The sequence below is a fragment of the Centropristis striata genome, chromosome 5, assembly GCF_030273125.1.
Source record: "Centropristis striata isolate RG_2023a ecotype Rhode Island chromosome 5, C.striata_1.0, whole genome shotgun sequence".
Classification (NCBI taxonomy): Eukaryota; Metazoa; Chordata; class Actinopteri; order Perciformes; family Serranidae; genus Centropristis; species Centropristis striata.
The window spans coordinates 9,007,398-9,029,727 of record NC_081521.1 but is presented as its reverse complement, the minus strand read 5'-3'; the positions used below and the strand labels follow the sequence as shown (position 1 = coordinate 9,029,727).

The following is a 22,330-nucleotide window of genomic DNA, read 5'->3' as shown; positions in this document are numbered from 1 at the left end:
TTCTGTCAAATAAAAAAAGGAGGCAGCTCACGAGTTTCGGGTGATGCAATATCCTTGCAACACTTGGTATGTGGAGTTTATCTTTAACATTTTGGGTTTGCAACATTTATCTGGGACTTGGCTGCAGACACTCAGGGACAAACACATGGGCGGCACAGTAAGAATCACATGTCACGCCCTTCCAGATTATCAGATTACTAACTTTTTTTATTGGAGACTTGGGATCTGTTTGAAACTTAGAAAAACATAGATAAAAAACAACCTATTAACAATAAAGTTCCATGTTCAGTTTTTACAATACATATATTTGATAAACCCTATCTCAAAGTTGGTTTATAGAAAGATGGATTATAGGACAGAATGCAGAATGCACGGGATTTGGAATACAATGAAGGGCTGTCTTGTGTTGTGATGTCACAACTATATAAGATATAGGCAGAAAGTGCTGCTACATTGCAGTTACAGTCATTCCCCAGCTGCAATGATGGTGCAGAGATGTAGAAAGTGCAGATGTGGACCCCAAAAAAACTGATCAACCAGAGCAAACTGGGCTCTTTTGAGAGCGAGACAGGCACTAAAACAGAGACATGTTTCAGACAGAAAAGAAAATATGGAGTATGTTTGGGTTTTTATCATGCAATCAAACAGAATAGGATTGACAGCAATAGCTCCACTGTAATTAAAAAATACATTAAAAGCAAAACTACAAACCAACATTTTGCATAAACATAAGTCGCTCCCCACTCAGCTTAAATTGTACAGCAAACAGCAAATTTAATTTGCAAACGAGTTTTCGATCCTCAATAGTACATTTTTCATCAAAAACTGATTTTACCTGCAAAAAACATTTTGATTGCAGGCCTAACCTAATCTATTTACATAATAAAGCCAAAAAAAACAACCCCATATTACAACCCTATTACAAAAAAGTTTGGATGCTGTGAAAAACGACAATTCATCCATACCTTTTTAAAATTTGATTTATATTACATGTATAATCATTCATCCATTATCCTTAACCGCTTATCCTTATTTTAGAATGTATTACTTGTTTTTAAAGCTGGTCCGGCTCCTGCCTATATCCATGGGATACTTTTACCCTACAAGCCTGAACGCTGCCGGTACAGCTTTGCTTCTGGTCCCAAGGTCCCGTCCTGAATGGTGATTTAAAATGATTATTTTTTTAATTCAATGTCTTTCTTGTTTGTGGTTTTATTTGGTTGTGGTCAGTTAATTGTATTTGATATGTTTTATTTCTGTTGTACAGGACCTTGTAACTCGTTTTGAAAGGTGCTATATAAATAAAGTTATTATTATCTGGACTCGGGTCATGGGGGGCTGGAGCCGATCCCAGCTGACATTGGGCGAGAGGTGGGGTTCACCTTGGACAGGTCACCAGACTATCACAGGCACACACAACCATTCACATCTACGGGCAATTTAGATTCAGCCATCAAACCTAAACTGCATGTTGTTAGACTCTGGAGGAAGCCGGAGGAGAGAACCCACGCTGACACGGGGAGAACATACAAACTCCACACAGAAGAGGCCCAAGCTGGATTCAAACCGTCGACCCTCTTGAGGCAAGTGTGCTTACCACTACACCAGCAAAGCATGCAAATATATTCTAGTAGAAATACAAGTATGAACCTGAAAATCAGCATAATATTCACCGTATTGCATCAATCAATTCGCTTGAAGGCAAAACATTTGGAACTTTTACATGCAATTTGCCAGTAAGCAACATCAAAAATGGAGGGGACTGTGTTGCCGTGTTACTTAGATTCCTTGGTGATTAATGATTCAGCAAAGTGAATCCTCGGAGGGCCTCCTCTCCCCATGCAGAGAGAAAGGTATTGTTCAGCCAGCTCTCCGTGGGGCTTGAGGAATTGCAGGCATGCAGCAGAGATATGTACTAGTGCCCCCCCTGTTTCTCCTCCATCTATCGCCTATGTACATCAATCTTTTACATCCCTTCTTTTTCACTCCTCCTATAGAATTCCCTGTTTCTCTGGTTGGTCTGCCTAGCTTCAGTCAGTGAGGCCAGAACATGAATCGTCTGGTTGCGGGGGGTGGCAGAACCCAGCAGCAACAAAGGCTCAGAGTGTTAGCGAGGACAGCTTTACGACTTCACCCACAACAACAGACTGGCAATAGGAGCACAGCAGACACACTGTTACACACCCTTTACACAATAACAGCTGTAGGGCATACAAAATTGCACTGGAAACTGGCACAGATTAGGAGACTGTTACTTGTTGTCACATGATTGGGAAAGCAGTCTTGATTCAAATGTGGCAGAAAGATTAATGCACTGTCAGTTGAATGTTGCAAATTAATTTTTTACAAAAAAACATTTCATTGTGATGATGAATAAAGGATTGATTGTCAAAGGTTGAGTTCAAGCTGTATAATCATCCCCAATTGTCCAAAAACGTCCCAGACAATTACTCAAATATGTTGCTCCCCACATCTCTATTAGTAACATATGACTGTCCTGTTAACATCAAGTTATTCAATGATTCAACTGAGACCAGTCAGCTTGTATCAGAGAGCATACAGTAATGAGACTGACTAATGTGAATGTAAATAAACAGAAAGCAGAGCCACAGGACTGGTTGGACATGGCATGGGAATCAGGGCCGTCTGTCTTATTATGGGACAAGGCTAAAGAACTGCAGGTCAGGATGTGAATTTCTCAGAAGCTGGAAGAATTTCCCGCACACACAGCAGACATGTGTGTGTGGGAGGGATGATGGCAGGAGGCCAGACAGCCATCAGTGTCTATGTGCATAACAGGGAAGTTGACTTACATAAGTGTGATGGTTGACATTGTAAAATGATATATCATCATTTTAAGCTTTTCTTTTTCTGTTTCATTATTAGATTCTGAAAATTGAGTTTGCAGTTGATGTCCAAGTTTTTAGGCACAATAAGCAGGATTTCCCTAAAACACACACACACACACACACACACACACACACACACATATATATATATACTGTATATATTGAAAATAATCCCTCCCCATTTCATACTTATGACCTACTAGAAGTATGTGGTGGCGTCTGTATCTGCAGAGAAAATTACCTCTTTTTACACACTTTGTCTTTTCCATTTGTCCATTACCATTCCATTTAATGTTCTTTATTCTGTCTTCTATAACAACTAAATGTCCCCACTGTGGGGAAAAATAAAGTCTTATCTTATCTTATCTTGTCTTATCTTATCTTATCTTATCTTTTGCTGTGCTCTTGATATTTCTGGGCATGGCCTGGCTGATACTGTTATCAGTATGTTCTGAGTCAGAGCTGAGGAGGATTTGTTAAATTCTCACAGAGAAGCCCGGTAAACTTGCTGGCTAATTAGATGTTGCTGAGCCGGTGATTAAGGGCCAACTTTGATCGCTGTGTTTACAAACTGCAACCAAGCAGCAACCGCAAGGACTGAAAAATAAAACCACCATAATAGTGCCAAAACTGCTGGTACTCGACTGGCCACTTGAGGCTGGTTCCAAAAGTCCCCATAGACTATGGAGTTAGATTTGGGCCAGAATGTTCAAACAACACTTCTTCAAATTCAAATATTAATCAAAATATCATATACAAAATGTAAACATAAAAAATAAAGTCAAAGACAAAATTCAAAACTTGCAATCAAATTATTTCTGTAATTGCAAAAGAAATCTGTCTTTAATTCTTTGAATAACTGTTTTTTTGTTTGTTTGCTGCTGGTTTTGCTTTTGCGATTCTGTCTTTGTGTTTGCGCCTTTTTGCTTGCGGTTCTGGCACAAATTTCATGTGTGGGCGGGTTTCTCTGAGTGCATTCCTATTGGCCAATGTGTTTTGACTGACAGCTGAGCTCAGCTGCAACTGAAGTTAAAACAAACTGCTCTCAGAGCTGGGAAATGTATTACACTTGGAGAAAATCAGGTACATAATATCTACTAAAGAGGATGTCTTTTTTAAAATATGGCAACCTTTTCTTGATTTAATGTCTAAAAACTGAATTAGTGTTATTCTGTTGCTGTGCTATTTATGTTATACCCTTGTTTTGTTTGTCTAATGTCAAAAACTCTGTCAAAAAAAAAAAAAAAAACATGTATTGTTCTGTGTAGCTCCACCAACTATCTCTAATTTGTGTATATAATTTGTTTATATTTTTCTGTTATGAAAACAATAAAAATAAATACACACAAAAAAACTGCTCTCTGCTTGTTTGGGAGTGGAGAATATCTGGTGGTGAAGGGAGCAGTAACTTGGAGATCCAACTCCTAAAAGTATTGGCCGCATTTATTGTCTTGACCTTTTGCTGTTTTGTTGTGTTAATGCAAAAGTAAGACTCGGCACTACTAGTGGATACATAGACCCCTATGTTAAAATGGAGGAAATAAAACATGTTTACAGCCAGTTATAAAAATGGTTTTGGTCTATAACTGATTTCCTTTTTATAACAACTGTGACGGGTTGTATTTGTATATAACTCTGCTGTTTAAATATAGTAAGGCATAAAGTTAATTTGGCATATTTCACCTCTTTCCCCATTTTTGGAGAAGCTGAGAGTTAGCAGGAGCCAGGCACTGCCAAGATGGTGATGCTAGGACCACCACACCAAGCTTCACATTGGCTCGTCACAAAACTATAGGTGATGTTATGGAGACTGCAGTCCATATTTTCTACGGCTACACAATCTATGGCTGCAATGGACAAATCTTACTCATATGAAATGGAAAAAAGTTCACAAAGTTTTGGAAAAACAAGCTCATAAGCTTTCTTTGACTCTGCTGACAGAGTCTACTGTCAGTAGCTGGTATAAAAACCTGGATAAAAGATTGGTTAGTCGGGGAAACAGCTAGCTTGACTGAAGTGTTAAAGTGGCCACTGATCGGAAGGTTGGTGGTTCAATCCCTCTACATGTCAATCCTTGGGCAAGAAACAGAAACCCCAATTGCTCCCAAAGCTGTGTTGAATGAATGAATTCCCAATGGTGGCAGGTGGCAAGACGTTTAGGTCACCAGTCTGAATGTTTGAAAGTGCTTTGAGTGATCGCTACATAAGTGCAGGTCCATTTACCATTATGCAAATGCTTTTCTTTTTAGATGAAATGAAAACAGATGTTTTTACCTTTGGACAGAGCCATGCTAGCTATTTCCTAGTTTCCAGTCTTTATGCTAAGCTATCTGCAGACTTTATAGCTGTGTCCCAATGTCAAGGATCCTTCCTTGGTAGGATCCTTCCTTCAGAGTCGGGTCCTCCGAAGGCAAGGCAAGAGTCCTTCCTTTGACTGGTGTAATGCACAAATGGGACAGCCTTCGGAGTGTGCAGCTGTGCGTCATTGCGTAATTGGACGTCCTGCTTAACTTCAGCGCCGCTCTCGGCCCTTTGGCTAAGATCAAGTGTAGTATCTGTTCTTATCAGTTTAATAAAAAATAAATAAATAAATTCAGCGCCGCAATTTCAAAATCAGTTCACGACATGAATGTGTCTCTGGCATCAGCACTCTGAAACATATTTGTGAAAATGGAAGAAGATGCCTTAAGGTTGAATCTCCACGATTTATCAAGTAAAAATCATAAAGTGGATTAAACCTGAATATTTAACTGATCCTGGCTGAATTCGGCCGCTACTTAGTGCCATGAATGCAGCGGCGCATAATTCATCATGAAAATATGTTCTGTGATTTTTTATTTTTTATATTACAGTAGGCTACAGTAACAGTTATTTATAAATAACAATAACGGATAATAGCGGACTTTCGGTCCCTGTAAACACAATAAAGAAATGTATAACTTTCTGAATGGCACAGTTGCACATAGTACATCATCATCGGACGCATATAAATTAATAAACAATAACTTTAGCGACTGAGACGGCATTAATTAACTTAACCGGCAATGTATCAAGATGACGTTTATTATCTTTAAGCTTAATATTCTGGCATATGCTTATTCATATGTTTTTGCTTGACTGTGAACACACGTTTTGTAAGTTATGTGATAACATTCAGTGTAAATTGAAAATATCTACATATTTAAATGCAAATTGCGCCGCCGGCGTCACTGTTTCTACGCTCGCCATTTTTAAATCCCCCGGTAGACCGGTGTGGGCAATGCTTTATGGGTAGTCGGAGCGCACGGAGGATACACACATGCATCCTCGGAATTTGGGCAAAAGAAGGACTCTGTCCTCCGGAGCATCCTCGACATTGGGACAGTCCTTCGGCGGATGTCGATGACGTAGTGTCCTTCAAATCCAGCCGTTTGAGCATCCTTCCTTGACTTTGGGACACAGCCCTTATCTACAGTCACAAGATCAACATTCTCATAACTCTCGAAGAGGAAGCTAATTAGCATATCTCCTAAAATTTTAGTATATTCTTTGAAGAGTACTATGAATTATGAACATGAAATAATCAGCAGATATGATATGGACATATTCATGTGACCGCCTGGCCTGGGAACACCTCGGGACCCCAGGAGTAGCTGGACATTGTGGCTGGGGAGAGGGACATCCGGAATGCCCTGCTTAACCTGCTGCCCCCGCGACCCGGCCACGGATAAGAGGAGGAAAATGGATGGATGGATGGGTATATAACTATTTTTTCGCCCAGAAACACAGAACTAAGAAACAGTCATAGGCCTGATGACACACTTTTTCTTATTCATTTTTATTTTTGTTATGAAGGGTTTCCCCTAGTTTTTAATTAGCAGCAAGCTTTTCACTGGATTTGATGTCTTTGCTCTCTGACACCACTTTGCCGTCCACCAGAGTCTGAGTGACTGTCACCACTTTGGTCTGGACCATCTTTGAATCAACTGCATCCTCCAGTCTGAAAAAAAAAGAAGAAAAAAAGAGTAAAATCAATACAAGGCTGTTCTTTGTTATGAGTAAAACTGATATAGTCCCAGTTTATGCTCTGGGATAAGATCCTTTATGTCAGGGATGGGCCCGGGGGCCTCCAGTTGTGGCCCTCAGTACAACTACATGCATTTGAGCATGAAATCTTAAAAGTGCAGTGTAAAAATGCACAAAATTACTTCTTGCTATTAATGTTGGTCTGCTGTTCTTACACTGAAAACAAAAGAAGTCACAGTAAGTGGTTATTTTTTTATTTGCTTCAAACCTTTTCTATTTTCTTATCTTTTCTTCCTATTTATACTGTTATACACTGCAAATTATTTGGTTCTTAAGATAAAACCAATTTAGATTTCTAGATTTAATAATCCTAATTTAAGAAATCTTGTGAAGTGAAATTATCTGTCCATGCAGCAAGATCATTTCCCTCAGATTTAGTGTTTTTATCTTGTTTTTAGACACACCTTTTTTGCAGTGTACATGCATTTGAGCATGAAATATGTTAAGTTACTGCTCTGTAAACATATTTAAAATTGCAGTTTCATCATATCTGGTTAAGTGCACGCTCCTATATGTGGCCCTGTGGTAGTGTCCATGAAAAATTGTGGCCCCCTGCAGCATCTAATGCTTTATGTCATTATTTTGGCATCAAATACATACTGTGTCATAAAGTTATCTGGAATCCACATGCTGAAATTCAGCAGTTGAAATGAAGCAGATGAAAAGACTTTTGTTTTGAAGCAAATTAACTCCTTTTACTTTCCATATCAACGTCTCTCTTCATGTTTGCATGAAGCTTATTTGAATCTAATTTGCATAAACTTTCCTGAGAGGAACAGAGCAGTAATGTCGCTCAGAGCTAATAATGGTTGGCTTTCAGCAAAGGTATGATCAAGCAGTTTTTACACCAGAACGTCCCGCCTCCTCTCTTCATACTCACTTAAAGTCTCCCTCTCCGTCCAGCAGCCTCCTGTACTCGGCGATCTCGGCCTCCAGTTTCACCTTGATGTTGAGCAGGTGCTCGTACTCTCTCGTGTTTTGTCCGATGTCGGTGCGGATCTGAGTGAGCTCCTCCTGCAGCCTCAGGATGATCACGTTGTACTTCTCTACCTCCATGTTGTAACGCGCCTCGATGTCACGCAGAGTGGCCTCAAGGGCTGCTTTCTGTTTAAAGGCAAAGAAAAAGCTTCATTTGAATGATGCAGTAGAGAAACAGAAAGATGTTTTGTTTGCCTTTTGCCAACACTGCAAAAAATGTGTTTAAAATGAAGATAAAAACACTAAATCTGAGGGAAAATTTCACTTGACAAGATTTCTTAAATTAAGATTATATTAATATTATATAATATAATATATTAAATCTACAAATAAGCATGTTGTATGCTTAACCCTTTATCAGGCAAATAACTATATTTGGTAACTTCAGGTAATATTTCGAGAAAAAAGCTGCAAATTTACATGGTTATAGTGGCAAATCTACAAGAAAAAAGTTGCAGATTTAAAGTGGCAAATCTGCGCGAAAAAAATCGCAGATTTACGAGAAAAAAGTGGGAAAAAAGTAACTTTTTTCTCCCAGGTTCACCACTTTAACCCTTAATAGGACACTCATTGAAGTACTTGCAAATTCTAAATTTCAACCCTAGAGAATATTGGAGGATATTACATACTGCTAGAATGTGTAAAAAAAAGAAACAATAATAAAAATTCCAGAAAAAAACTGCAAATTTACTAGGTTAAAATGGCAAATCTACAAGAAAAAAAATGCGTAGATTTATGAGATTTAAAGTGGTGAATCTAGGAGAAAAAAGTTGTTTTTTCCCACTTTTTGCTCGTAAATCTGCGACTTTTTTCGCACAGATTTGCCACTTTAAATCGCATAAATCTGCGACATTTTTTCTTGTAGATTTGCCACTTTAATCTAGTAAATTTGCAACTTTTTTTCTCTAAATATTACCTGAATTTACCAAATATAGTTATTTGCCTGATAAAGGGTTAAAATAAGAAATTAACTCTTAAAACAAGATAAATTAAAGCTGCAAGCAGCGATGAACTGGCCCGAGCAGAGTGACCTTACAATTATTTGTTTCTTACCAAAATAAAAAAAACTTTAGATTTAGAAGTGTTAAATAATGTATTTTTTATTGAGTTTATTTGAGTTTATTTCTTATTTTAAGCGTTCAACATGCTTATTTCTAGATTTAATAATCTTAATTTAAGAAATCTTGTCAAGGTAAATTATCTGTCCATGCAGCAAGATCATTTCCCTCAGATTTAGTGTTTTTATCTTGTTTTTAGATTACCTTTTTTTTTGCAGTGAAGAGTAGGTTTGATTGATTACAGTCATGTCTGTACAATAAATATGCACTAATTATGAGCACAGATGTTCTTACCATACTAAGTGCAGACTGAAGGTCAATGTCCATAGCCTGATACCTCCTCCTAGTTTCAGACACCAGAGTCGTGGCTTCCTTCAGAGCTGTTGTGCTCTCAGTCACTTGGACCTGCACCTCTGTGATCTGGATACATCATACAAAAATATACAGAAAAGGTTACTTACAAACTCAGCTAGACCACCCAAATATGTTTTACAAAAACTGACGTTTGTCAGGTTTCCATCCAAACGTATTGCAAATTTTAACCCAATATTGAGAAAATCTGAAAAAGAAAATGCAAAAGAGTGCTTGTTTCCATCCACGACTATTAGGAGTTGGTTCATTAAGATACGCAGTAGGTAGTTATCTGTTTTTTCACTATTCCTCCAACAAATTTTGAGCAATCAAAACCAAACTTGGTACAGAATATCTTTAGCTGGGAAAATTTACTCTGTTTAGTTTTGATATATACTGCCCTACAAAGTCTAACTGCAGTAACTAGTCAAAAGGTAAAACTGAGAAAAAATGCTTTAAAGTTGTTTAACATATTTTAACTGGCCAGCCAGATTGGTTATATGTAGTTAAGTAATATGACACTTATTTCTACATGTATTGATGATGTAATATTTATGCTAAAAAAATCTTGACGATTTATTTGATCTTTGAGCCCAAAAATGTAGTTACTGCACTCTGGTTTTGCTGTAAAAGGTTCTAATAGTAATGATAAATAGAGTACAGTAACTATAATGTTGTTGTCTTCTTTCAGCTTTTATATTTAGTTTTCATTAAATTAACATTTTCAAATTGATTTTGTTATCAGTCTGTTTAAAAGTGTTAAACAACTCTATTCAAATATGTGCATATTTTAGACTTAATATTATAAAGAAATGTTATATTTTAGTCTTAATATAATTGTACTTTTTTCCTAATAACATCTAGATAATAATTTCCTTATTAAATAAACATATAATTTCTATCATTTTATGTTTAAATTAGTATATATATATATCCACAGCAGATCATGGTAACTGCAACTACTGCTTGATTTTGAGTTTGTGGTTTTTATATAATTATTTCTCAGAAATAAAGCAAAAATTGAAAACTAAAACTTTGTCACAAGATAAAACAGACATCAAGGAGTTCATTTTTAGTTATAACTCAACTTTTACCAAAAATGTAGTTACTGCAGTTAGGCTTTGTAGGGCAGAATAGCTGGGCCTTTAAGGTTGCTAAAAGGCTGTGGGAAGGGTTTGTATTACAAGAAATGTTCTAACTTGTGAATGCTTTGTGCTATTGCACCTACATTTTGTGGATATAGATATGATGTCTGAATGACCATGTTTGTCTTTGCTAGCTATTTCCTCGTTTCCAGTCTTTATGCTAAGCTATCTGCAGACTTTATATCTACAGTCAATATTCTCATCTCAGTCTCGAAAAGGAAGCTAATAAACATATCTTCTAAAATATTAGTATATTCCTTTAAGAGTACTATGAATTATGAACATGAAATAATCAGCAGATACGATTTGGACATATTCATGTGAACGTCTGGCCTGGGAACACCTCGGGGCCCCCAGGAGGAGCTGGACGTTGCTGCCCCCGCGACCCGGCCCCGGATAAGTAGAGGAAAATGGATGGATAAAACTATTTTTTCACCCCAAAACACATAACTTTGTATGTTTGACTGTCACTGCACATTGCATGACTTGCACTGTTGAGTGTGAAGTTGAATGGATCTTTTCTGATATGCTGCATGAGAATGTTGCAAGCAGCAATACCAAAAGCAGATGGATGGAAAATCCACTGAGAGACAAAATACCTGAGATTCATGCCATGCTTTGAGCTCCTCCTGGTTCTTCAGTGCTATCTTCTCATATTTAGCCCTCATCTCCTCCATGATCCTGGCCAAGTCTTGTCCTTTAGGAGCGTCAACATCCACATGGACGCCAACCTGAGTGATCTGGGCACGCAGCTCAGCAACATCCTGTTTAGGGGGAAATAGTCAGGGAGTGATTTCCTGGATCAGGTTAGTGGGGTTATCCTGTGCAAAGAGGTTAAATGGCCAGTATTTACACTTCTATTTACATTCATTTTGTCTACTCAATATGTTTCTCCTTTCATTGAGTTGGATTAGGCCAAAACAGTTGTTGCCATACAAATAATTCCTGATCAGTGTCCCTTACCGTCTCATGGTGCTTCCTCAGGTTGATCAGCTCTTCCTTCAGAGACTCGATGTCGCTCTCCAGGTGCAAGCGAATAACATTAGTGTCATCCAAAAGCTTCCTCAGTCTGGCCACATCAGCCTCCACCGTCTGACGCATGGCCATCTCATACTCCATCCTAAACAAACATAATTGTGTTTCAGATATGTTCATGCTGCCTCGATGGAGTTTGACCTTGTATTTAATACTATGGCGTCCATGAAAACACCAGCACATTACTTCTTCATTCTACTTCTTCATGACGTCACAATATAAAATTGAAGCAACGTCGAGCTGTCAGCTTCCCTCTAATGCAGCTATTATGAATAAATGTTGATCCAGTAAGTCAAAGTGAAAAAATAATTATCAGCTCATAAAGGTGCGGTTGTGCTGAAAAAACTGATACCAACACCAGCATGGTAAAGATTTTTTAAGTGTCAGAGTGAAAAGTATTAAATAACCGACAAAATAGCGCCAAGACTCCAAAGGGTTAAAGCTCAACACTCACTTGACTCTGAAGTCTTCTGAAGCCAGGCGTGCGTTGTCAAGACTGATAGCAAGATGTGCATTGCCCTTGATCATGTCATGTATCTGTAAGAAATAAATCATTTTTGTTATTTTCACTATAAACAAAATTGCATACAGATGAATCCGGGACTGCTTTGTGTGGTAAACCAGCAGCGCCAACATTCCTGCAGCCTGGACAGTTAGATTAATGATGGAGTTTCTCAGCTAATTGATGTGTGGACATTGTTAACCACAAAATGAGTTAGTTGGAGTAGATAATAAACACAGATGAGTAGCTTTCTGTTTTCATCAGAGACCGTTGGGAGGACAAACAATGACCTCTTTTAGCTACTGTTTAACATGCTAACTCATCAAAACACCACACAACATTGCACCTTTTCTGTTTGTGATCCCGACCAAATACTGTGTGCTTTGTGGTCATTACATTTTACAGAAAGTTTAATTTCACAATAATGCCATGCCAATAGTGGGTCCAGTGCAGCCATGGACCACTAGCTTAGACACTAGCTTAGCAGCATGGGAGCTTGTTTATCTTCCCCGGTAATGGTAAATGGACCTGCACTTACATAGCGCTTTTCTAGTCGCTTTGCGACCACTCAAAGCGCTTTACACTACAGACTGCGCTCATTCACCCTTTCACACACACATTCATACTGGTGGCAGAGGCTACCCTAAACGGTCCCACCTGCCACCATTGGGAATTCATTCACACACCGATGAACACAGCACATTGGGAGCAATTTGGGGTTCAGTATCTTGCTCAAGGATACTTCGACATGTAGGCTGCGATGGTCAGGGATCGAACCACTAACCCTTCGGTTGGGGGCCAACCAACTCTCCCAACTGAGCCACAGCCGCCCCGGTCTGTTACTTTTTCCACCATTACTGGCAAATTCCATGGCAAATAGGCCAAACCCTAACTCTAACCCTATTTAAAAAGACAAAAAAAATAACTATAAAACTAGGACTGCGCGCAGTACTGAACGGGCCCTCGCAGAGTGGAGCCGTCGGGGGAGGGCACATCGGACGCGGCGCTGTTGGATCAGTCCCTATGCATACCAAATTGCGTGTCTCCTCCAACTGTGCTTGTGGTAGGTGTAAAACATGTTACTTCCTGTAGCCAGCAGGGGGCGCTATGACTGTGTGTGAAGATGGACATGTGGGTGTGTCCCGGGCTGGACCCTAATCACGTGTGTGAAATTTGGGACAGATTGGACAATGTATGGTCAAGTTATGCAGTCTCGTGTGTTATGGCGAGATGCCATATTTTGCCGCCATGCCACGGCCACATAGTGTGAGCGGCGGTAAAGATTTCAATAACTTTTGATCCCAAAGGCCTTGTGATGGTACTGACCAAGTTTGAAGTCCATGGGATGAAATCTGTAGGAGGAGTTCGTTAAAGTATGCGACCTGGAAATGGCCAAAAACGATGACAAGTGCGATATTCAAACCAAGATGGCGGACTTCCTGTTGGGTTTGAGGTATGGGTCCAAGAGACTTTTTGGTGCGTCTCCACATGATTAATGTGTGTCCCAAATTTCGTGTCTCTACGTGAAACCTACTGCTGGGGCTAGGCGTTAAAGTTGTTACTTCCTGTTGCCAGCTGGGGGCGCTATGACTGTGTGTCAATATTGACATGTTGGTGTGTTCAGAGGTGGACCCTTATCACGTGTAAGAATTTTGGGCCAGATGAGACAATGTATGGTGAAGTTATACAGTCTCGTGTTTCATGGCGAGACGCCATATTTTGCCGCCATGCCACGCCCACATACTGTGACCGTCTGTAAAGCTTTCAATAACTTTTGATCCCAAAGGCCTTGTAATGGTACTGACCAAGTTTGAAGTCAATGGTACGAAATCTGTTGGAGGAGTTATGTAAAATACGCAACGTGGTGATTTTGTAAAAGGGGGCGTTGATAAAGCATAAGGGGCGGGGCTTTATGAAATATTGTTATGTAGAAGTGTTAAGGGCTGGACTGTGATGAAGCATGAGAAATTTGTAGCAGATAGGACAAAGAATGGGAAAGTTATAACGATCTCGTGTTTTATGGCGAGACGCCATATTTTGCCGCCATGCCACGCCCACATAGTGTGACCGTCGGTAAAGCTTTCAATAACTTTTGATCCCAAAAGTCTTGTGATGGTACTGACCAAGTTTGAAGTTGATCGGGTCAAATATGTAGGAGGAGTTCGTTAAAGTATGCGACGTGGAAATGGGCAAAAACAGCAGGAAATGCCATTTTCGATCCAAGATGGCCGACTTCCTGTACATTTTAGGGTATGGGTTCTTGAGACTTTTTGGTGCGTCTTCCCATGATATATGTATGTACCAAATTTCGTGTCTCTACGACATTCCTGTGCGAGGGGCTGAATTTTCTTGACTTTCAAGGGGGCGCTGTTGAGTCATTTTGCCACGCCCATTCCCGCGACAACTAGAATATGTAAATTTCACGTGAGATTTATGTATATTCCAAATTTGATGACTTTTTGAATATGATAAAGCCCCCAAAAAGGCAATTACTATTGGTTATGAAAAAGAATAATAACTAGGACTGCGCGCAGTACTGAACGGGCCCTCGCAGAGTGAAGCCGTCGGGGGAGGGCACCTCGGGGTAGGGCACGTCGGGCGCGGCGATGTGGGCCCTGTCCCTATGCTTCCCAAATGGCGTGTCTCCTACCACTGTGCTCGGGGTAGGTGTAAAACATGTTACTTCCTGTAGTCAGCAGGGGGCGCTATGACTGTGTGTCAATATAGACACGTGGGTGTGTCCCGGGCTGGACCCTAATCACGTTTGTGAAATTTGGGACAGATTGGACAATGTATGGTCAAGTTATCCAGTCTTGTGTGTTATGGCTAGACGCCATATTTTGCCGCCATGCCACGCCCACATAGTGGGACTGTCGGTAAAGCTTTATACAACTTTTGATCCCAAAGGCCTTGTGAGGCTACTGTCCAAGTTTGAAGAGAATTGGATGAAATCTGTAGGAGGAGTTCGTTAAAGTATGCGACGTGGAAATGGCCCAAAACAGCAGGAAACGCCATTTTCGATCCAAGATGGCCGACTTCCTGTACGTTTTAGGGTGTGGGTTCTTGAGACTTTTTGGTGCGTCTTGCCATGATACATGGACGTAGAAAATTTCGTGTCTCTACGACATTCCTGTGCGAGGGGCTGAATTTTCTTGACTTTCAAGGGGGCGCTGTTGAGTCATTTTGCCACGCCCATTCCCGCGACTACAAGAATACGTAAATTTCACCAGAGATTTATGTATATTCCAAATATGGGGCGTTTTTGAATATGATAAAGCCCCCAAAAAGGCGATTTATTTTTGGGAATAATAATAATAACTAGGACTGCGCGCAGTACTGAACGGGCCCTCGCAGAGTGGAGCCGTCGGGGGAGGCGCCATCAGGGGAGGGCACATCAGACGCGGCGCTGTTGGCTCAGTCCCTATGCGTACCGAATTGCGTGTCTCCTACCACTGTGCTTGTGGTAGGTGTAAGACATGTTACTTCCTGTAGCCAGCAGGGGGCGCTATGACTGTGTGTCACGATTGACACGTGGGTGTGTCCTGGGCTGGACCCTAATCACGTGTGTGAAATTTGGGAGAGATTGGACAATTTATGGGCAAGTTATACAGTCTTGTGTGTTATGGCGAGACGCCATATTTTGCCGCCATGCCACGCCCACATAGTGTGACCGTCGGTAAAGATTTATACAACTTTTGATCCCAAAGGCTTTGTGATGGTGCTGACCAAGTTTGAAGAGAATTGGATGAAATCTGTAGGAGGAGTTCGTTAAAGTATGTTACCTGGAAATGGCCAAAATCGATGACAAGTGCAATATTCAAACCAAGATGGCGGACTTCCTGTTGGGTTTGAGGTATGGGTCCAAGAGGCTTTTTGGTGCGTCTCCACATGAAACACGTGTGTACCAAATTTCGTGTCTCTACGTGAAACCTACTGCTGGGGCTAGGCGTAAAAGATGTTACTTGCTGTTGCCAGCAGGGGGCGCTATGACTGTGTGTCAATATTGACACGTGGGTGTGTTCCGGGCTGGACCCTAATCACGTGTGTGAAATTTGGGACAGATTGGACAATGTATGGTCAAGTTACCCAGTCTCGTGTGTTATGGCGAGATGCCATATTTTGCCGCCATGCCACGCCCACATAGTGTGACAAGTGATAAAGATTTATACAACTTTTGATCCCAAAGGCCTTCTGATGGTACTGACCACGTTTGAAGTCCATGGGGTGAAATCTGTCCGAGGAGTTATGTAAAGTATGCAACGTGGTCATTTTATGAAAGGGGGCGTGGATAAAGCATAAGGGGCGGGGCTTTATGAAATATTCTGATTTAGAAGTGTTAAGGGCTGGACTCTGATGAAGCATGAGAAGTTTGGACCAGATTGGACAAAGAATGGAAAAGTTATAACAATCTCGTGTTTTATGGCGAGACGCCATATTTTGCCGCCATGCCACGCCCACATAGTATGACCGTCGGGTAAGATTTATACAACTTTTGATCCCAAAGGCCTTGTGATGGTACTGAGCAAGTTTGAAGTAGATCGGGTAAAATCTGTAGGAGGAGTTCGTTAAAGTATGCGGCATGGAAATGGGCAAAAACAGCAGGAGACGCCATTTTCGATCCAAGATGGCCGACTTCCTGTACATTTTAGGGTATGGGTTCTTGAGACTTTTTGGTGCGTCTTGCCATGATACATGTATGTACCAAATTTCATGCCGATACGACATTCCTGTGCGAGGGGCTGAATTTTCTTGACTTTCAAGGGGGCGCTGTTGAGTCATTTTGCCACGCCCATTCCCGCGAATACCAGAATACGTAAATTTCTCGTGAGATTTATGTATATTCCAAATTTGGCGAGTTTTTGAATATGATAAAGCCCCCAAAAAGGCAATTCATTTGGGAGAAGGAGAAAAATAATAATAGACGGACCAATTACAATAGGGTCCTCGCACCGTTAGTGCTCGGTCCCTAATAAAAAACGGACCAATTTCAATAGGGTCCTCGCACCGTTAGTGCTCGGTCCCTAACTAGGACTGCGCGCAGTACTGAACGGGCCCTCGCAGTCCACGCGTGTCGGGGCATGCTGCCGTTTCTGCCTTTATGAAATATTGTTATGTAGAAGTGTTAAGGGCTGGACTGTGATGAAGCATGAGAAATTTGTAGCAGATGGGACAAAGAATGGGAAAGTTATAACGATCTCGTGTTTTATGGCGAGATGGCATATTTTGGCGGCATGCCACGCCCACATAGTGTGACCGTCGATAAAGCTTTCAATAACTTTTGATCCCAAAGGCCTTGTGATGGTACTGACCAAGTTTGAAGTCCATAGGATGAAATCTGTAGGAGGAGTTCGTTAAAGTATGCGACCTGGAAATGGCCAAAAACGATGACATGTGCGATATTCAAACCAAGATGGCGGACTTCCTGTTGGGTTTGAGGTATGGGTCCAAGAGGCTTTTTGGTGCGTCTCCACATGATTAATGTGTGTACCAAATTTCGTGTCTCTACGAGAAACCTACTGCTGGGGCTAGGCGTTAAAGTTGTTACTTCCTGTTGCCAGCTGGGGGCGCTATGACTGTGTGTCAATATTGACATGTTGGTGTGTTCAGAGGTGGACCCTTATCACGTGTAAGAATTTTGGGCCAGATGAGACAATGTATGGTGAAGTTATACAGTCTCGTGTTTCATGGCGAGACACCATATTTTGCCGCCATGCCACGCCCACATAGTGTGACCGTCTGTAAAGCTTTCAATAACCTTTGATCCCAAAGGCCTTGTGATGCTACTGACCAAGTTTGAAGTTGATCAGGTAAAATCTGTAGGAGGAGTTCGTTAAAGTATGCGACGTGGAAATGGGCCAAAACAGCAGGAAACGCCATATTCAATCCAAGATGGCCGACTTCCTGTACGTTTTAGGGTATGGGTTCTTGAGACTTTTTGGTGCGTCTTGCCATGATACATGTATGTACCAAATGTCATGCCGATATGACATTCCTGTGCGAGGGGCTGAATTTTCTTGACTTTCAAGGGGGCGCTGTTGAGTCATTTTGCCCCGCCCATTCCTGGGACCACAAGAATACGTAAATTTAAGCGGAGATGTATGTACATTCCAAAAATGGTGAGTTTTTGAATATGATAAAGCCCCCAAAAAGGCAATTTACTTTGAGGAAAAAAAAGTATAATAATAAAAAACGGACCAATTACAATAGGGTCCTTGCACCGTTAGTGCTCGGTCCCTAATAACCAGAAAATAGCTGCTGTGCAAATTAAGTTTTGGGCTGCTTGAGCTAAGGTGGGCCATGCAACAGTAGACCTGCTGACCATGCTGAGAGTCTACCGTAAAGATTGATAGACTGTGGGGAACATAGGACCCTTTTTGTAAAACATAGGTCCCAGTATGTATTGCTACAGGGGAACATAGGACCTTTTTTTGGGAAAAATGGGGAACATATGACTTTTTGGGGGAAAAAAGGGGGAACATAGGACCTTTTTTACGGAAAAAACGGGGAACATAGGACCTTTTTTGTAAAACATAGGTCCCAGTATGTATTGCTCCAGGGGAACATAGGACCTTTTTTTGGAAAAAACGGGGAACATATGACTTTTTGGGGGAAAAACGGGGAACATAGGACCTTTTTTGGGAAAAAACGGGGAACATAGGACCTTTTTTGGGAAAAACGGGGAACATAGGACCTTTTTTGGGAAAAACGGGGAACATAGGACCTTTATTGGGAATAACAGGGAACATAAGACCTTTTTTGGGAAAAAACGGGGAACTTAGGACCTTTTTTGTAAAACATAGGTCCCAGTATGTATTGCTACAGGGGAACATAGGACCTTTTTTTGGGAAAAATGGGGAACATATTACTTTTTTTGGGAAAAAAGGGGGAACATAGGACCTTTTTTACGGAAAAAACGGGGAACATAGGACCTTTTTTGGGCAAAACAGGGAACATAGGACCTTTTTTGGGCAAAACGGGGAACATAGGACCTTTTTGGGGAAAAAACGGGGAACATAGGACCTTTTTTGGGAAAAACGGGGAACATAGGACCTTTTTTGTAAAACATAGGTCCCAGTATGTATTGCTCCAGGGGAACATAGGACCTTTTTTGGGAAAAACGAGGAACATAGGACCTTTTTTGGGAAAAACGGGGAACATAGGACCTTTTTTGTAAAACATAGGTCCCAGTATGTATTGCTACAGGGAAACATAGGACCTTTTTTGGGGAAAACGGGGAACATAGGACCTTTTTTGGGAAAAACGGGGAACATAGGACCTTTTTTGTAAAAACATAGGTCCCAGTATGTATTGCTATAGGGGAACATAGGACCTTTTTGGGGGAAAACGGGGAACATAGGACCTTTTTTGGGAAAAACAGGGAACATAGGACCCCTTTTGTAAAACATAGGTCCCGGGGAACATAGGGATGACCCCAGCAGCATTAGCTAATGTTACTGGTTGTTTTACCGTGTTGTGCTACTAACATAACTTCTACATATCGTTGCCAATAGAAATGCTACACATGAAGTAAAAGTATAAAGTTTTAATCATCTTATAGCAGCATGCATTCATTTATTACGTATTGTTGGGAGTTGCTGCTGCAGTTATGGTGACTTGTTTATTTCGGGTACCTCCCTGGATTCATCCGTACTTTCACACGGTTATATTGGGCAGAGGGATGCACTGCCTTTGATAACACGCTGTAAGTCATAAAAGTCATAAAAAAGTCCACAGGTTATCTCTCAGAGCTCCATATAGAGGTCAAGATAAGAATGAGGCTACAGGTAATACATGTTGTGAAATCAGTCAGTCAGAGATATACATTAACACTTTGGAGAGCAGGACTTGGTGGTGGTGGAGTGCTCAGATCATTTACTTGAACAGTACCAATACTAAAGTGTTGCTGTTGCAAGTAAAAATCCTGCATTCAAAATGTGACAGATGTAAAACCACTGGTATCAGTTGTTAGTACCAGAAATAAATGTACTAATTATGTAGAAAGGCCCATTTCAGAATTATACTGGATTATGATTAGCATACGACCCGGGGGCACCCTCACTTGAAGTGGCCCTCAGTACAACTACATGCATTTGAGCATGAAATCTTAAAAGTGCAGTGTAAAAATGCACGAAATTACTTCTTGCAATTAATGTTGGTCTGCTGTTCTTGCACTGAAAAAAGAAATCACAGTTTTTTAATTGCTTCAAACCTTTCGTATTTCTATTAATACATGCATTTGAGCATGAAATATGTTAAGTTGCTGCACTGTAAACATATTTAAAATTGCAGTTTCATCATATCTGGTGAAGTGTATATGTGGCCCTGTGGTAGTGTCGGAGAAAAATTGTGGCCCCCTCCAGCATTGAAGTTGCCCATCCCTGATGTAAATGTTGCAGCTAGTAAAAGTGGAGCTTTTAACTACTTTAAATACTGCTTGATACCATACCCAATCATATTATATCATATTTGGTGATTATTTTTTTGTATTGACAACCTCATGATGCAAAGTAACTAATTCTTAAAGCTGACAAAGAAATGTGGGGTAAAAGGCCTCCAAATTGGAGTGCAGTAGAAGTATAAAAAAGCATAACATTGAAATACAAGTAAGAGTTTATAAAATGTAGGGTTTAGTTAGGGTTATATAATTAATATATATAATTTATTGACTTTTTCTCAGACATTATGTGACATTTGCAAGAAAGAAAAGTGGACAGAGGATGGAGAGCTGGGCCAATCTAAAGTTCTTTACTTGGAGACACGGCAATGTCTACGAACACGAGAACACCAAAGAGATCCAGATTTCACACTTTCATTACTGGTTGTAGCTGGTGCTGTGGTTTGCATTAAACCTCTGAAGTCCAGGAGATTTTGGTTTAAATTTGTCAACTTCCTATGCATTAATTTCTGTCTCTGTTTAGCATCTTTCAGTCTGTCTTTACATCACATGCATGGCTCCTTTTTCTCCACACAAACTTGGCTATCAGTCTGATTTTTCATTTTATTTTAAATAACAAAAGACAAAGGTTTCTATGGATTTTTACATTTTTTTTGACCATTTATACACACAAAAACAGCAGAAATAATAATAAATAATAAAACTACAAAACACTATTTGCACGTAAATTAAAAACAGTAATAGTTTTCATTGTAGAAAGAAAATTCACATTTTAAAAATGGTCTAGAGACATATATATCACACTGTGAAAGCTCCTATGATTGAACTTTAAATGGCTTTCTCAGCTTGTCTACATATCATATATAAATAAAGTTATTACAGGAAATAAAACATGTATTTTCAATAAATAGATGGACTCCAGAGGGTTAACTGACAAACAAGACTGATTTACCTTGGCCCTCAGCTCCATGATAATGGCATTGTACTTGCTGTAGTCTCTCCCCTCCAAGGGTCCTCTCTTCTCAATGGTCTCTCTGATCTTGATCTCCAGGACGCTGTTGGCCTTCTCCAGACTCCTCACCGTCTCCAGGTAGTTAGCCAGACGGTCGTTCAAGTGCTGCATTGTTACCTTCTCGTTGGTGATGGCCAGGCTTCCAGAAGTGGAGCCAGAAGACGTGGATTTGTAGTCATAGCCACCCCCGAAGCTGTTGCCGACCCGTGTGCCAAAAGCCGTGGAGATCCTGGTCCCATAGCCACCTGCCCCTCCGCTGACACTGTGGGCATAGTGGGCCCTGTCTACCTGCAGAGGTCTGGGAATGGATGACGAATGGACACCAAGAATTTGAGAAGTCTGGCGTCTCATCAGGGGCTCCATGGTGCTCCTAAAAGGTGTTACTGATCAATCAGAGGAAGAAGCAGTGTGTTCTGGCACAGGGTTCGGCAGCTGAGAGTGGAGGACAGAGGCGACACCTTGGCTCTTATATATCCCTCTGAAAGGCAATATTCCTTCCTACCACTCCTCTACTATCTATATCACATTTTTACCTTTGGCCTTATTGCTTAGACTTTGTCCCCAAAACACCCACTGAATAGATGAGTCAAAGGCAAAAAGGTATGCTGACAATTTCATAAAGATAGTGTGTAGTAAATGAGCTTTATCCATGGTAACTCTGATATCAACATCACCAGGCTTAACAAGGTTAAGGTTAAGATAGGGCTGGGCGATATGGACCAAAAGTCATATCCCGATATATTTAGGATGGATATCGATATACGATATATATCCCGATATTTTTAGTGCAGAGTGACAAAATGTTCAGTCAAAGTCAAATATGACATGTCACAAGTAGTTTTATTGAAACTGTTTATTTAAGTGAACATAAATACAACAGGAGTGCTTAAAAAAAAAACCAAAGCTCCATAAAGTGCACATTTAAAAATAAAAAAAATCT

General features: G+C 40.4%; 1 protein-coding gene and 1 non-coding gene across 2 annotated transcripts; one reads left to right on the top strand and one right to left on the bottom strand.

Annotated features, from left to right (window-relative positions):
- The first annotated feature begins 5,363 nt into the window (after positions 1-5,363).
- LOC131972408 (U2 spliceosomal RNA) lies at positions 5,364-5,550 on the top strand. Its single transcript, XR_009394468.1, has one exon. It is a non-coding gene; the product is annotated as a U2 spliceosomal RNA (small nuclear RNA).
- Positions 5,551-6,698: 1,148 nt separating this feature from the next.
- Positions 6,699-21,948, bottom strand: LOC131971710 (keratin, type I cytoskeletal 18-like). The gene is made up of 7 exons (XM_059333271.1): positions 21,331-21,948; positions 11,936-12,018; positions 11,410-11,566; positions 11,046-11,210; positions 9,245-9,370; positions 7,795-8,018; positions 6,699-6,828 (listed from the first exon to the last, which is right to left on the bottom strand). Exons 1-7 carry the CDS (start codon positions 21,751-21,753, stop codon positions 6,699-6,701), a joined length of 1,308 nt encoding a protein of 435 aa, XP_059189254.1. The 5' UTR covers positions 21,754-21,948.
- Between the last annotated feature and the right edge of the window lie 382 nt (positions 21,949-22,330).